The sequence below is a fragment of the Haliotis asinina genome, chromosome 7, assembly GCF_037392515.1.
Source record: "Haliotis asinina isolate JCU_RB_2024 chromosome 7, JCU_Hal_asi_v2, whole genome shotgun sequence".
In the NCBI taxonomy this organism is placed as follows: domain Eukaryota; kingdom Metazoa; phylum Mollusca; class Gastropoda; order Lepetellida; family Haliotidae; genus Haliotis; species Haliotis asinina.
In genome coordinates, this window is record NC_090286.1 from 58,112,065 (window position 1) to 58,128,328 (window position 16,264).

The window sequence follows — 16,264 nt, forward strand, 5'->3', positions numbered from 1 at the left end:
TTCATCGTCAGGATATGACTGTCATTACAATTTCAGTTGTCACTACGTACTTGTGGTAATAGTAATAATGACTGTGTATGGCATTGTGAAATATTGGATCCTGACACCTCAACTTTCTGGATCTCTAACCTGGCGCTTTAGTCAGGCAGTACATTGAACATTGTTGAAAAAATGATGATTTGTTTGTGTTTATTTCAAGAATTTCTGCCTAAGCACAATGTCAAAGCGCCGCTTGACTGAAAGTGACAACCAGGCCAAGAAAAAACGTAGGCATGATGCTGGAAAACCTGACCCATCCATGGAGGATGAAGATGATGGTCCCATCAACCACTCACAGAATCCTGACTTCAGTACAAGCCCAGTAGGTTCTTGAAGCATTTGGATAACAGCATTACTTACAGATGACAAATAACACAGTGTAAAAGTTTTAGTACACTCTGTATTGTTTCAACTGAGTTGTTGTCATTATGAATACACAACTATTTTTTTCTTGACATTGTTTGTCTTCTTTTGTTGTGTGTTTTTATGTCAGTTCAATCACCTTCATATCTCTGTACATTTATAACCTAGACACTATGGTTAGTTTCCTTCAGTGATTCTAAAAAATTCCCGTCTCTCTTTTCAGGAAGCTGAAGTTGGTATAATTGAGAAAATTAGTGTGAAGAATTTCATGTGTCACACTCGTTTGGATGTCAACTTTGGTCCTCATGTCAACTTTATTGTGGGAAGGAATGGAAGTAAGTTCACGTTATTTATGACTATATGAAAGAAGGTGACTCTGGCCCTTGCTCTCCTCAGTTGTAGGGTTTCCCATCTAAGATGATGTATCCTAGTTTTGACACATCCTTGATCATATCTAATGTAGTTTTTGTACATGAATCAGGTTGCACAGTTTTAGGAAAGGCTACCCTGTAGAGATGCGTGAGTTCTCAGTAGTACCAAAGCAACATGTATGTGGTATATGATATTTGTAAAATGACTGTAAAATCTGTCTCCAGTAAAGCACTGCTTTGACTAAATGTATTACTAGATAATGCCAATTTTCAATAAATAGTTTAAAAATTCCATCTCATTCATAGGAGCCCTGGAGTATGTTTATTTTAAGTGCAAGTGGCTTCTGTTTTGACAATTGCCTGCAGACAATTGATACCTTCCTGACTATGCTTGTCGTAAGATGTGACTAACGGGACCGGGTGGTCAGGCTCGCTGACCTGGTTGACAATGTCATCGGTTCCCAATTCGATGCTCATGTTGTTGGTCACTGAATAGTTTGGTCCAGACTCGATTATTTACAGACCGCTGCCATATAGCTGGAATATTGCTGAGTGCAGCGTAAAACTAAACTCACTCACTCACTCACTCACTCACTCACTCACTCACTCACCCCACAATGGGGGATGCATATTAAGATTACTATCACTGAATCACCCCCTGCGTTTCTGCAATAGGTGGGAAGAGTGCCGTGGTGGCAGCACTGGTTGTGGGCCTCGGGGGCAAGGCCTCAGTGACAAGCAGGGGCACCACTATCAAGGGATTCATCAAGAGTGGTAAAAGGTCAGAGATCTCATATTTTCCAGAGCTTTGTCCTCATATGCAAACATTTCACTGTTCTTGACTGTGTGAAGTATCTGTAAGAGCATTTCTTCAGTTGTCTCAAGTTGGTAATATACAGTATTGTGTCTTTTGTTTAACCCCACAGTCTTAAATGACACTTTAGATTTTGGATATTATTTTGTACATTTTCATCATATATATTTTCATTCCAATGCTTTACTTACTCTTGCCTTGAGGAACAGTTGTAGTTCTGACATGCTAGAGTTATATTTTTGTGTGTTATTTGAAATGGTATGTCTGAGCTCAAGTAATCATTTCGGAATATGTGAGGGAAGATGTTTTGTGCTTGCAGCACTGGTGAGGTGCAGATCAAGCTGCGGAACCGAGGCCCCGACGCTTTCAGACATGAAATGTATGGAGACTCCATCACCGTGCAGAGGAAGTTCACATCAGAGGGGAACAGCAAATACCAGCTTCTCTCAAAAAGTGGTAACAAAACAAGTTTTGGTTTTTGTTGTTCAGTCTTGATAGTTCCCTGTCAGCGGTTGAGTGGATAGAGTCTGCTTAGAGAGTGAAAGTATGTTGGTTCAATCCCTGTGCAGGTTATGTCAAATGGCACTGGAAGATAGAACTTGTTCACCTGCCTGGTGCTTTACGTGTATAAGGTCAAGTGAGCTAGGAAGTTGAGTAAGGTATTTGTGATATCCGTGTTGGCCTGGGCTATGTATATGTCCAGTAATCTGGAACTCACTGTTCATTCCCATCTCACCCCCTTATCAGACACTTGTATTGACTGTTAAATATATTAGTTTTTAAAGGGTGTTATTGAAGATAGCTTTAATTCTCCTCATTGTTTGTCTCCCTTTTTTCAAGTTATCTCTGGTTAATTCCAGTAGTGGCATACTTTTGTTTTGCACTCAGACTTGAGTGATGTCAGCGCGTTTGTTATCTCGCTTGTGAAGGTGTAATGGTGTCAGACAAGAGGGAGGAGTTGTTCCACATCTTGGATCAGTTCAACATTCAGGTGGACAATCCTGTTGCCATCCTCAATCAGGAGACAAGTCGCAACTTCCTCAACTCCAAGAGCCCTCAGGATAAGTACAAGGTATTTTCATACTTGCAGTTTTATATCACAGTTTACCTGTTTCTGTCCTGGTATCGGAGATCTGCAATATTTGATGTGTGCATGCTTGTGTGAGTGGCCAATAGCATCATCTTGATTAGTTTCAAACTGTTAGCTTTATGCTCCAAACAACAAATTACTTAGTCTGTTCCAGTGACATATCTCTACTCCCCATCTCTTGCAGTTTTTTCTGAAGGCCACTCAGCTAGAGACCATGAAGCATGACTACGCAAAAGCCAACGAGCAAAAGGCCATCACACTTGAGATCATTAGTCAGAAGGAAAAGGTACAAAGTGCATCACAACTCACTCTGTAACTCAAACACTATTCTTGCCTCGAACAAAACTACATATTTTTCCTTATCCTGACTCTTCCTTTTTATGCTTATCTCCTCCCTCCCAAAGATAGTGGAACACTTGAAATCCCTTGAAGTTCCCTTCTGTTTGAAGCAAACGTACAGTACACTCACGGACCAGAAGCCTTCCTTTCCGACCAATACAGTCACATGACTAGCCATGGCTGTAACTCTCTCCTACATCACCCAACAAGGATGATCTAACAAGGATGGTTGGAGGCATTCCACATCTGAGGTGCATGCAACATCATGGGAGACGTTATATCACGTCATTCACAACCATCCAACAGAGTGGATACATCAGTCAGACATTCGGATCACCTCAAATAGACGTATTTGCCACAATGTTCAACAGATACCAACATTTGTGTCTCCATGATGAGTTCTTGCCTCCAGTTCTACTGCCAAAGGTCATCGGTAAGATAAAATAGACAGTGATGCTACAACTGACTTTCCACTACTCATCAAGGAACAAGAATAACTATCACTGTGACTCCCAGAGTGGAAGAACCTACTCGTCCATCCGCACACCAAACAAGCGCTGGGACATTGTTCCAACTACATGTATGCTTGACACATTGAGGATATTTCAGTAGAGCGGCAAAAGCAGTCACCTTAGTTCTACGTAGATCTACTCACTCTTTATACGAAGATAAATTGATGCGATTTGAGGCATACAACAACAAGACCAACAATGCAGATTTAAGACACCAGCTTGGGACTTGAATGTTGTACTTCAACATCTCACCAGTGACACTTATGAGTCTCTAGATTGGACATCCTTCAAACTGTTGACACAGACAACGCTGTTTCTACTCGCCATAGCTATGGCAGCACAGATGTCAGAGATACATGTTCTTGTCTTCAGTCATACACGATTCAACACCGACCATCGTGAGATTTGCGCTCCAATGACTGCTATGGGATTTAATCGCCAAAAATCAACTGCCTGGACAACTGAAATGACAATTCAACATAACAGCATTATTGCCAGTCCTTGGGCTACATGATACACTCAGGCATGCTGAATTCAACGTAATTCTCATGTTGGGCTTAAGAGATTTCGGAGAGAGTGACAGGGATGGCTGGTCATGTGTCCGTATTGCGAGGAGATGGAGGCTTCCAGTGGGTGAGTGTATTGTATGTCTGCTTCAAATAGATGGAATTTCAAGGGATTTCTAGTGTTCCACTATCTTCACCTAGAGGGAGGAGATAAGCATAATGTGCATGAGTCAGGATAAGTATAAAATATCATTTTTATTCAGGAAATTACATTCATGCATGATCAGGCAAGTGTGACTGATCAATTTTCAATGACTTACAGTTTACTAATCTCACCTGTATGTCAGACGCCCAAACCATCTCCCCTTTCTCTTTCGTTTTCTTTATACATGTCCTGTTAGACTGGTGTAAGAACATTTCTCCAACCCCGTGTTACCTTATATTGCAGTAAATCACGATTCTTTTGCGTCATGATATTTTTGCAAGTGGCGACCAACAGACGTTTTTATGTCACAATAGTTTTGCGACTCGCCTAATTCTCAAAACAGTTTAGTTTGACTGTTTCAAAGCTTACTTGCATCTGAGAGTTTTATCTGAAGTAAATCCAATCACATATTAAAGTTTGCCGCTTATCTTGAACACCATTCAGTGGAGTACTTCCGCATGTATGCAATCAGTGATGTTTTCCTAAAAACAGCACTTGCTGCATAGGCCAGATAAGCTTAAAACAGTTCAAAGGGATTAAATCAAATGGAATGACTCTAATAAATTGGCACTGATGGAGGACCAGTTTAGTCAGTGTCGCGAAAGTGTTGTTCTCCAGATAAAAGTCATGAAACCTGTCCATGCCCGCATTCCACCAGCAAATTATGTCATATTTTTGCGAGCTCAAGTCATTAGCAACTTTTGCAAAAATATCATGCTTGCAAAAATTCAATGATTTACAGTACCTGTCTAACTGTCACTGACTCAAAATTCACATTGCCTGACGATGGGGTTAATATTTAGACATGTAGATGAAGATATTCATCAAACTTCAGGATAATAAATCATTATTAATTCACATGTAAACATAAACGATGAATTCCTTTTAGATGATAAACCTAAATTATTTTTAACTTATAGACGGGTAAGTTATGGTCTGTGCTGGCAAGTTTTACATAGCCCTGTAGTCTAGGTGAAATTGGGAGTTTTATACCCTGGTTATTTGCAGTTATAAGAGTTTTGTGTGCTCAGAAAACTGTTAAGGGGGAAATGCTCATTTATTCAAGGACAGGTCAATTTGATTTCACATAATGTGTAGTATTGAACTTTTTTGTTATATTTTCATGGCATGGAGTTCCTATACAGATTACTTACTGTTTAGTCTTGAAGAAGGCCGGAGTATTTATTTGAGCAGGTCCCTTAATATGTTGGTTTCAGTACTTGTAACAGATGGCTTAGCTGATTGTGTACTTCCTTCATTATGTATTTGATTCATTAAGATGAAGGCAGGCATGGGACCCAGTTGTCATTTGCTGTACAGAGTAGTATAGGGAATAGGGGTTCTGGACCACTTTCAAGAAATGTCTCTACAAAGCCTTATTTAGTAAATAAGGCTTTGGTTGGGTCATTAGCTCTTGCTACTATTACCCCTACTACAAAAAAGTTGGCGGTAATTACTATGCCTACTTTGTGTTGGTAGGAGGTAACACTGTGCCGTACGGTACGATCAATAATTCTTCTCTTACAAACCCCCTACCCGGCCCATCCCTCAAGTAGTACAAGTTAGGTTCGTCGGCTTTCATATCCACTTTATCTATGTTGTACGTTTTGACTGACCATATAGGATCGGTGGCTCGCTTACGGCTATCGCCCTCGTGTTCCCCTATGTCATGTTTATATCGATGAAACAGTTTAACGTGAACCGCCTACGATCTCTTTGGTGTTCATAATAAAGGCTTGCTGGGCTTTTTGTATCCCCTGTTCTATGTACTTTTTTTTCTCGTCCTCGCTGATAGCAGACTTACGAGACTTGGATCGAATATCTTGTTTCATTCCGTTATATTTTTTGAGTTCAGATAGGATTGAACGAAACTCCTCTTCTGAGATCTTACTATCAGAGAGTGCCGTGGAAATACGCTCACTCACTGTGTTCAGCTTTGCTTCGGCCAGAACCCTGATCTCGTCGTGTTTCAATGCCTTACGATTAAGTCTGCGTGATACTAACTTAAGCGCCAATCTTGCTAACCCTGCCACCCCAGCTGTTATTTCAATACCTAGCACTATAGGTGCAGCCACGATGGTAGCTAACAACCCAACGCCTGCCGCCCCTAGTCCCATGCTGGTTGCCATAAGGGTAGTGTCAGCCCCGTCCACGATATTGAAAGCTCTATTGTACTTTTTACATAGTGCTTTACGCGTGTCACGGTCTTGTTCTAGTTGACGTTTCACATCACATAACTGCCTCAAGCGGAACCCATCTACGGTTTCCAGCGTCTTCGCTACTTCCTCTACGACTGGGTACAGACCCATCCTATAATGTATATTTTGAAAGATATTTTAATTGGGTTTCAGTTAAAAATCTATCAATGAATTTGAAGTCTACAAGTTCTAGACCATCAGTTATGGTAATAGGTAAGAGGCTAATAGACTTTTCTGTTGTAATATAAACTCCCTTACAGAGGCTTATTAAGTGGTTTATAGGACCCGTGGGGGTATCCCGTTGTATAACAATACGACAATATTCGTTTGTGTGTACGGCATGCCAGCGTATTGACACCCCGGGTAAAATTTGGTGTACTATTGCGATGTTTTCCTGGTTAAAGAAGACTTCTATGATGAGTGTGAAAGAGGAGTATATTCTATCAACAAGATCTTTACCATAAGGATTATTGCTAAATGTTAATTTATTTTTTAATACAGACCTTAACCTATTTTTCTCGTTACTTCTTATGGATATGGATACCTCCGGAATGAAATCCCCGACCCAGATACCGTTGTTCCTAATCTTAGAGACAAACCTATTTTCGTTTAATATGATATAAGGTGAGGTGAGTGTTAAGTTGATCAGCCATTTGGGCTCTTTAAAATCTGATAACGACACCCGTCCGTACACGTTGTCTTTGAAGTGCAGGATATATAATTCATCTTCCTCACCAGGCTGATCGAATCCCTCCGTATCTCCCAGGTCGTTAAGCGTAGTGTTGGGACGATGACTGGTCATTATTATACTATTACGATATAATTTCCAACTGGTTTTCTGATAATAATTCAGGGGTGAACTTCATACCCATGAAGTGTATGTTGTCAGGCAGGAAGATATTGGTTAGTGATATCTTGTTTTCCACGATCACGTTGACCCCCTGCAGACTGGTGTCGGCTCCAACACCCACCCGCACGTAAACGTTGCAAACTTGATACTGGTGTCGTTTCACCCACCCGAGTTTGATCCCCTTCACGATCTCGATATCATTCCCTGATGGTTCCCCTAGGTAGACTTTGATGACCAGTGTTGAGTTTGCCGGTAGACTCTCTAGTATCTTGACCACGCCTTCGAATTCAGACACCAACTGCAATTTCACGTTTTGTATGGCCGGTTTACTCGATAGCATGTGGGCTGCCATAGTGTTGACTGGGCTGACGACTACGCTACGTCTCTGAGTTGGGACGTAAGCCACGAGCAGGGTTCCATTGTTCACGACTTTGTTTAGGTGGTTGTCTTTGTTATCCGTGAACACGTAGGGAGAGACGAGTCTAATATTGAGAAACCAGTCGTCGTTATCGGGTAACAACACCCACTTGTCATCTTCGGTGAAGACGAGCATATATGGCTTGTTTCGGGCGACGGTAGTGCTCTCAACATCGTCTAAGTCGAACAGTTTACCCCCGAACGATGGGTATATTATCCAATTATTATCACCGGTGTTGACAAGGGCGTACTTAGTGTTGACTGTTGCTCTTGTGGTATCTATCATATCACTTAGGGTTCCACCGGAGGGGATTTCAACGCGTTTGTAAATGTTGTTTTTCAGTTGCAAGGCGTACGATTTACCATCTACTCCGGGAGCGTCGAAACCGCGCGTCTCCGAGGTCGGAGATCCCGATATTGACGCATTTTTTCACTCCGGGCCCTTGTGCGCTGGTCATTTTACATGAAGCGTTAAGCTGAGGTATCCTATATTTACAGGATTATGATTTATATCTAACACCGATATTGTCAGAGTGCGACTTCGAGTTGACCTGACGTGTTATCGATCGCGTGCGTCAGCTGAACGGCCTCACCGCTCGTTATCCCTGGAAGTGTTATGTACATATTATAATATATAATTTATATATTATAATATGGATTTAGCACACTTGAAAATCGTGGTGAATGCAGATGGTGCGGGGTTTAAAACAACCTTTATTGATATCTTTGAAAACTATATCGTGTCCGTTAATAACGCGCAGGCGGTGGTAAACTGGAATCAAAACCCAATGCAGTTTTGGCAGAACCAACTCAGCTTTGCTGTGTGGTGTGCGACGACAGGGTCGGGTGTGACACCAGACTACGGTATAGACGAACTGAGTAAGGCGGTTATTTTGTTTCATATTTATTATCAAACGAGACGAATATTGAAGGAAATAAGTGCTCCTCTTCCCCAAGATAAAGCGTGGAGTATGACGAATAACCCCTATGATAGACGCGCTTATGAACGTATTTGTGGGGAGTTTGAGATTCCAACGAATAAAGACTTTCGCCTTCCTGGTGTGAACCATGGTCTCGGTATAGTTCTCGTGTACTTCTACAGGTCCGGAACATATTATGCCGGTTCTAAAGATGGTTCATACAACCCAAACCGTCATACATTTACAGGCCCCACAACGAATGAAAAGATCCATGTCAGCTGTATAAAGCAAACCAATCCTGATGCAGCCACAGCCTGGACTAAAATGATCTCAAAAACATCGAAAGAATTCACTCGTACTGGTACAATACGCTTGAACGACTCGATTCGAACGTACGTGTGGGCGCTGTTGGGTGCGCAGTCGATGACGCGTTCCAACATCCTCGGTAAGGGAACTGCTTACGACGCTCAGACACAATTCGTTTCCAACGTTGATGATGCTATCAATTCTCCAGTTGATCTCCCGAGGGCCATCGACCGTTACCAAAACGTGTTAGAATACGCCAGATCGAAAGTCAATTACGTGTTCGGCGTGGGGTTATACATGGCTCCGAGTGATATGCAACTGAGAATAAAAAAAGTGGTGGGTTATAACAACAAAATAGTCATAGCCACGGCGGACCAAAAGTTGGGTATCAACCCCGATATTAACACCCCCTATATCCCACACATCCCACCACGTGAAAAGGGTATAGTGGCGCCACCCCCGGAGTCTAAAGTTCATGTGCCCCCCACACACCCCCATATGCATGTGGGGGTACCCCCCTATCAGCAGCATATCGATAATAAAACGGCCCTAGTGGTTGGTGGGGTAACTTTGGGACTTATTTGGTTAAAGATTTCTTAGCCGCTACGTACACCAGACCCGCCACGGCGACGATGGCTGCCCACAGGTTTTGACTGAGCCACATGGCAGTTTTAGACAGAGCGCTCAACAACCACGAGACGATGCTACCCAGGATGCCGGGAAGGGCTTCGGCGGCTTTACCAGCCAGTTTAGCTAGGCCTTCCCCGAGTTTTTTTATCCAGTCTTTAACACCACCGCCTGTGGGAGTGGGAGTTCCCCCGCCGGCAGGTGTGGGGGTTCCCCCTGTCAGTGACACCACCAGGGTTGATATGATGAAACCCAATGCAGTTAGAATGCTGACGATGGTGATCCCTTGCTCCCGGAACAATATCCGAATCCTGTTGGCTAAAGTTGTATCCTCATTCAGTATTCTATCGATTGTTTCCCGAATACGACTGATCTGGGATCGAAGCTGTTCACGATTCGAGGAAGCGGCTTCCAATCGTGTACGTCTCTCGTCTTCTAAATCACGTATTCGTTCATTGATACGACGCTTCATATCATCGTTTTCAGTTTCGTTGAGTTTGGTTTTTTCCCTAGCGATGTGCTCGTCGATTTCGTTCAGTTTCCCCATGTTGTTCACGAGTTCTCCACGCACGCGTTTCACGGCTTCGTCTAAGCCGCGCAGTTCCCTTACCGGAAAGTCAAACCCCGGTAACGGTTTGTCCCAGTAGGTGCTCAACAGTTTTTCTATGCTGTCCGAGGCTTCTGTAGCACGCTGTGGTGTCATTTCATCTCTAGTGGTGAGGTGGGATCTGGTAGCTTGCAGATCTTCTTTAACGGCCTTAGGTATTGCACCACCGTAATCATGCATGTTTAGATGTTCACGGATAAATTCGACACCATGGCGGCTGGCTAGAGTTGACAAGGCCAGTGGTTTTTTATTGCTCTTGTTAAAGAGGTCAACCCCTGGGTCAGACTTAAGGCGTAGAACACCCTTTGTATCAATAAAAAAATTCTTATGGTATCGACCCTGTGGTTCAACGTAGTTTTTATCTCTTCTTAAACTTTCGTAATAATCATTTACCGTTGTTTCCAAGTGTTCTTGGTTCAATGGTGAACTAGTAAATGAGGTCTCCTGCTCATCATCGAATGCCTGGGCACTAGCGCCCGGCATCTCCGTCATATCTATGTCTTCATCCATTAGTATTAAAAATATATTTCTTTTATATAACAATGTACGGCAGAAAATTAGATCCTTTCAGAAGATTGAGAGAGCCATTAGGAGCCAGAGCCGTGCGCCAGTCGGTGACCATCACCAACAATCCCAGCAAGATAGACCAGAATCAAACTCTGCTGGTTAGATTTCCAAACCTTGGTGAGAATGACCTCATTGTACCAGGCACTGTTCGACTGGCGTTCAATATCACGTTGACCTCCGACAACGACAAACGCGAGCTAGTGCGGAACGTGGGTCGAGCTATCATCAAGAAAACGACCGTCAAGATCAGCGGTAACGAGGTGCTGAGCATCGACGACAGCGACGTGTTTCACTGCTACAAGGATCTCTGGAAAAGCGAGAGAGAACGAGTCAATGATGTGTACCAGGGCATCAGCAAATCAACCCGGGCGCGCATAGGGTATGTCTTCACGCAAGACCAGCAAGACAAGCTATCGGACGGTGAAAAGGCCATCGCTCTAGCATACGGGAATCGATTCTGCGTGCCGCTAGACTTCGAGTTGCTCACGGGACACGCGCCGTTTTACCAGGCCGCGCTGGGTGATAGGCTCGAATACGAGCTCACGTTTAACGACTATAGCAAAGTAGTGCGTACGCCGAACGGTGATGAGGCTAGTTATGCCATAGACAACATCTCTCTTGAGTTCGACATGGTCACTAGCCCGGAGCTGGCCAGGCAGGTTCGAAGCCAGTACTCTGGGAAGATGGCCATCCTGTACGATCGCGTACTGAGGCATAGATCAGTCGTGCGAGATAAGAGCGACACTGTGTGGAATATCAACCTGAACGTGCCGGCGCGATCGATGAAAGGTATCCTGGTCGTCCCCGTGGAGGATTACGATCCATTCCGGAGGGACAGCGAGAAGTTTTTCAACCCCGAGATTGAAAAGGTGGAAGTTACCATCGAGGGCGTGCCCAACCAGCTGTTCAGTCATGGTATGAGACCACACCAGCAGTGGGATGAGATAAAAAAGCTACCAGTGGGGGATTATATAACAAAGGACCTGGACCTCGGCTCCGTGCAGATCGGTGAATACCTGACCACCAAGTACGCCCTATGGTTGGACATGCGATCCACGGATGATGATAAACTGCACGGTAGCGGGCGCCGTATAGATAACGGCAGCGAAGGGATAACCATCCAGATTACTAAGAAGGCTCAAACCGCTGGTAAGTTGAAATTATATCTGTACGTTATTATGGACGCACAACTTAATATAGACAATGGGAGATTCGTGCAAGCCATCTACTAGTGGGGGAGACCCCCACACCCCCCGGGGGTACCCCCACCTCCCCACTGACCCACACTGCGCCATAGTGTGCGGGCAGACTGGCTGTGGGAAGACCGTTTTCGTGTTGGATATGTTGGAGGGTTACTACAAGGATGTGTTCGATAACATCGTTATCATGTGCCCTACTCTGAGCATGAATAAAACGTACGCGCGACCTTGGGTGATGACGGACCCGGACGTACATAAAATCGACCCTGGAACACGCCTGCAGGACTGGTTGAAAGCTCTTCACGAGAAATTTAAAGGGGAACCGACGCTGTTCATACTGGACGACTGCAGCGCTAATCGCGAGATAACAAAAAAGAGAGACATGCTATCGTACCTGGCCTTCTCCGGCCGGCATGCAAATCACAGCGTCTGGGTGCTAACGCAGAAGTTCAACTCGGTGTTGAAAGACCTCAGGGAGCAGACGCGATGGGTGGCCTTATTTCACTGCAAGGACAGGGATTCATTCGAGGAGTGTTTGAGAGAGAACGATGTGATGAGCAAATTAGAACGGGAACGGGTGAAGAAACAGCTCGCTGAAACTAAACACGCTAAGCTCGTGCTAAAGACCGACCAACCAGTAGCATATATAGTATGCTAAGCAAAGCTAAGCAAAGCTAAGCATATAGCTATGATATTTGAATTATTTGTCGTGTGCAACTTAACCTTCATTTCTCTGTGTTTTGTCTGCATCGGGTATTATATAGTTAAAACTAAATCTTACTTGTTATATTATAAGATGGAGTGTGAGGAATTGCTCGAACAATTGTCGTTGGAGGGTTCCCCCACGCCGGCAGGCCCCACTGATGACAAGCGAGAGAAACTGGTGGCGTTGGCTGTTGGCGGCAAAGCCAAACATTACTTTGGAGACTACACTCCGGATAAAATTCACAAAATGTCAGCCGAAGAAATCGATAAGCTGTACGCTAGATACGAGTCCCGGCTCGGAGCAGAAATGACAAAGACAATAGGATCGGCTATGACCCAGATATACACCGGTATTGTGTCATACTTCCTTCCCATTCCACCAGAGCGCCGACTTTACCTGTGGGAGGACCTCGAGAAAGACCCTTTTATCGAACACGCCGTGAGCTCTATCAGCTGCGGGCTGTACCACAAATATGGTATGTTGTTGGCTCCAGTGACGGCGGCGATTATCACAGCAAAACATTGTCAATTTGAGAGAAAGAATAATAATAATAGTATAGATGGATGCTGCACAGGAACCAGTGGAGGTACCCCCAACAGTGGAGGAGACCCCTTCACAGGAACCAGTGAGGGAAGTAACCAGGCAGAAGAATCCTAAGAGAGTAGCTGCCGGTAAAAAACGGTGGTGTAACCAACATAAAGTGACCAACCCAACCCGACTGTTGTTGGCTGTAGGCGTAACTGCTGCCGTGGTTATAACATGGTTATACGTGGGGGTACCCTCCCACAGTGAGCCACCACCCAACAGTGAGGTAACCCCCAACAGTGGGGGTGTGGGGGTATCCCCCACTATTGACCCGCATATCATGTTATAATTTTAATATTTTATATCATATACATAATGTCTGAGGGGAAAACGTTCGTCAACGACGCATACCACGCCACAGTGGTCGCCAGTCTAGCCGTAGGGTACGCTCGGTTGACTAAAATGGTGCTTAAACAACCAACTATCAAGCTAGATTTCAACCTGCAGGATATGGGTATGCTCATAATGAACCTTGGTATGGCGATGGCCACAAAAGACATCCTAGTAAAACAAGGAATAATACCTGATAATATAATGAAATAAATATAGGGATGGCCACGATAGCTATGATGGTCGGTGGGGCGTTAGTGAATGCCCTGGCATTTTCCGGGAGTAATTTCCTCTTCTCTAAACTACGAGATGATCACGCGGCTGAAATACAGGAAGAAAGGAAGCGACACGATCTCGCTACTGAGAAATTACAAAGAGCACAGGACGAGTACGTTAAAAAACGCCTCCAGAGGATCGATTTTATTAACGAACAACTCAAGCGTGAAAACCATGCCATTAAAACATTCTACGATGTCGATGAAGCAATGAAAGAATACTACCTACTAACTGGTAAACAATTGGAACCGCTCAATAAACCCACACTCGCTCAGTACTACACACCATCCAAGGGACAAATGAATCGTGAACTGGTCTTCATAGTGTTGGGTATAGCAGCTACTGCGTTGGTTGCGAAGCAATTAAATTAAAATACCTATATAAGTAAACATGAGACCCGCTCCATACCGATGCGAATATATACTTATGGGGAAGACCGAGGCCTGTGGTAGGAAATGCAGGAATCAGGGGTTCTGTTGTTTCCATATGGGAAGTCCTAACTACACGTGTTCTGTGTGTGGTATCGGGGTTAAAGGACACTACTGTCTATGTAAAGCTCACGGAGCGAACGTAGTCAGACATCAACTCATCTACGAGAATAAAAAAGGCTACATAAAAGAACGTAGGCGACTGCTCAAGATAGCCACTTAAGGGTTACCTCCCCTTACTGTGAACCAATTAGACATTGGTTCTCTTAGGTGTAAACACGATGTCTACTGTAAGCGAGCTCAAGCGGGTCGCAAAACAGAGAGGTGTGATCGGGTATTCTCGAATGCGGAAGTCAGCATTGTTGAGATTACTAGGTTTAGAAGCCCCTCCTACAGTAAAACAATTAAAAGCTCAAGCAAAACAGCTTGGATACACGGGTTATTCAAACCTGGGGAGAGCCGGGTTAACCGCATTGTTATCACATGCCCCCGTAGCAAAACCTCTCACTGTAAAACAACTGAAAGTCGAGGCACATGATTTGGGTTTAGGCGGGTATTCCCGTATGAGAAAACCACAGCTTGTAGAATTATTACGACAGAATAGAGCTATTGACCTACAGTTCGTGCGCACTGAGCGCGCTGTAGGCAACTATTTGAGAGGTTGGCGCATGCACGTTGATAGAAACATAGACATTACAGATATCAAGCCTCTGATAGCTGATAAGGTCAACCAGGAACTAAATAATCTAGGAAGTATCAAGTTTCAGATCACAGTGAAAATGTCGCTCGATAAGCAGGTTGGGGGCCCCACAGGGGCCACTGAGTATGTTCAGCCTTACTTCCGAGGTCAACAAGAGGTCGCCACACATACAGAGACCATTGATACATCAATCGGTACCAGTTTTCAGCAGATACGAGAATACCTAGAACGCTACACACACTTGGGGTCCGGGTGGGTTGTAGATAAAATCGATAATGTCTATCTAGACATAGCTAACTACGTGCCGTTCAGAGGCGGGTCATACCTAGCCTTGCCTCCCTACTATAGAAACAAACATGCCATAGTAAACATTAAGAATAGAGGAAACGATTGCCTGAGGTTAGCTATCAGGTCAGCCTTATTTCCAGCTGGCACTCATTCAGATAGGCTTTCTAGCTATCCCCAAGACGATGGGCTCAACTGGGATGGTATAGATGAACCCACCCCCATATCCCAGATCACTAAAATAGAAAAACAGAATAATCTGGCTATAAATGTCTTTGGGCACGAAGGTAACACAACAATAGTACACAGGGTCAGCCCGGTGAAGGATCGCCAAGTTATCAATATATTCATGATCCAGCGAGGTGACAAGTATCACTACACATGGATAAAACACTTTAGCAAGCTGTTGTATGACCAATCAGCATACAAAGGAAAGACCCACTTCTGTGAACGATGTCTACATGGCTTCACCCGAGCTGATTTATTAGAATCCCACCGGGATGATTGTCAAGGTGTGGGGCAGACGGCCATACGAGTCGACATGCCTAAGGAAGGTGACAATATCCTAAAATTCAATAACCACAAGAACCAAATGTCTGTGCCTTATATTATATATGCCGACTTCGAAGCCTTAGTGGCTGCCGCCGGCGAGGCTCCCAGTGGTAGCTTCACCCACAAAACACAAGAGCATAAAGCCTGTTCGTTTGGATACATTGTCGTCCGTTGTGACGGGGAAACGAAAGCTCCGGTAGTGTATAGGGGGCCTGACGCGGCTGAAAGGTTTCTAAAGTGTTTGCAGGAGGAAGAAAAAATTATTAGGAATGCATTGTATAAAATCGCTCCCATGCGTCTGACCCGAGTCGACAGGCTAGCCCACGCTAGTAGCACTAACTGTCACGTGTGTGAATCACCACTTAACGGTGATTCGGTGAGAGATCACTGTCACATAACTGGTAAGTATAGAGGCGCCGCTCACAACGCGTGCAACCTCAAGCTTAAAATCAACCCTAAGACAATAAACATC

At 44.2% G+C, this 16,264-nt stretch overlaps 1 protein-coding gene across 2 annotated transcripts in view; it reads left to right on the forward strand.

The window, feature by feature from the left end:
• The window catches only part of LOC137290800 (structural maintenance of chromosomes protein 6-like), a 62,558-nt gene that overhangs the window by 294 nt on the left and 46,000 nt on the right, over nucleotides 1-16,264 (forward strand). For both annotated transcript variants that reach the window (XM_067821929.1, XM_067821930.1), the window contains exons 2-7: nucleotides 200-361; nucleotides 626-737; nucleotides 1,449-1,554; nucleotides 1,907-2,043; nucleotides 2,517-2,659; nucleotides 2,862-2,963. In XM_067821929.1, the coding sequence (XP_067678030.1) occupies nucleotides 218-361; nucleotides 626-737; nucleotides 1,449-1,554; nucleotides 1,907-2,043; nucleotides 2,517-2,659; nucleotides 2,862-2,963 (744 nt within the window). In that variant the 5' untranslated portion in view covers nucleotides 200-217. The remainder of the gene's footprint in view (nucleotides 1-199; nucleotides 362-625; nucleotides 738-1,448; nucleotides 1,555-1,906; nucleotides 2,044-2,516; nucleotides 2,660-2,861; nucleotides 2,964-16,264) is intronic.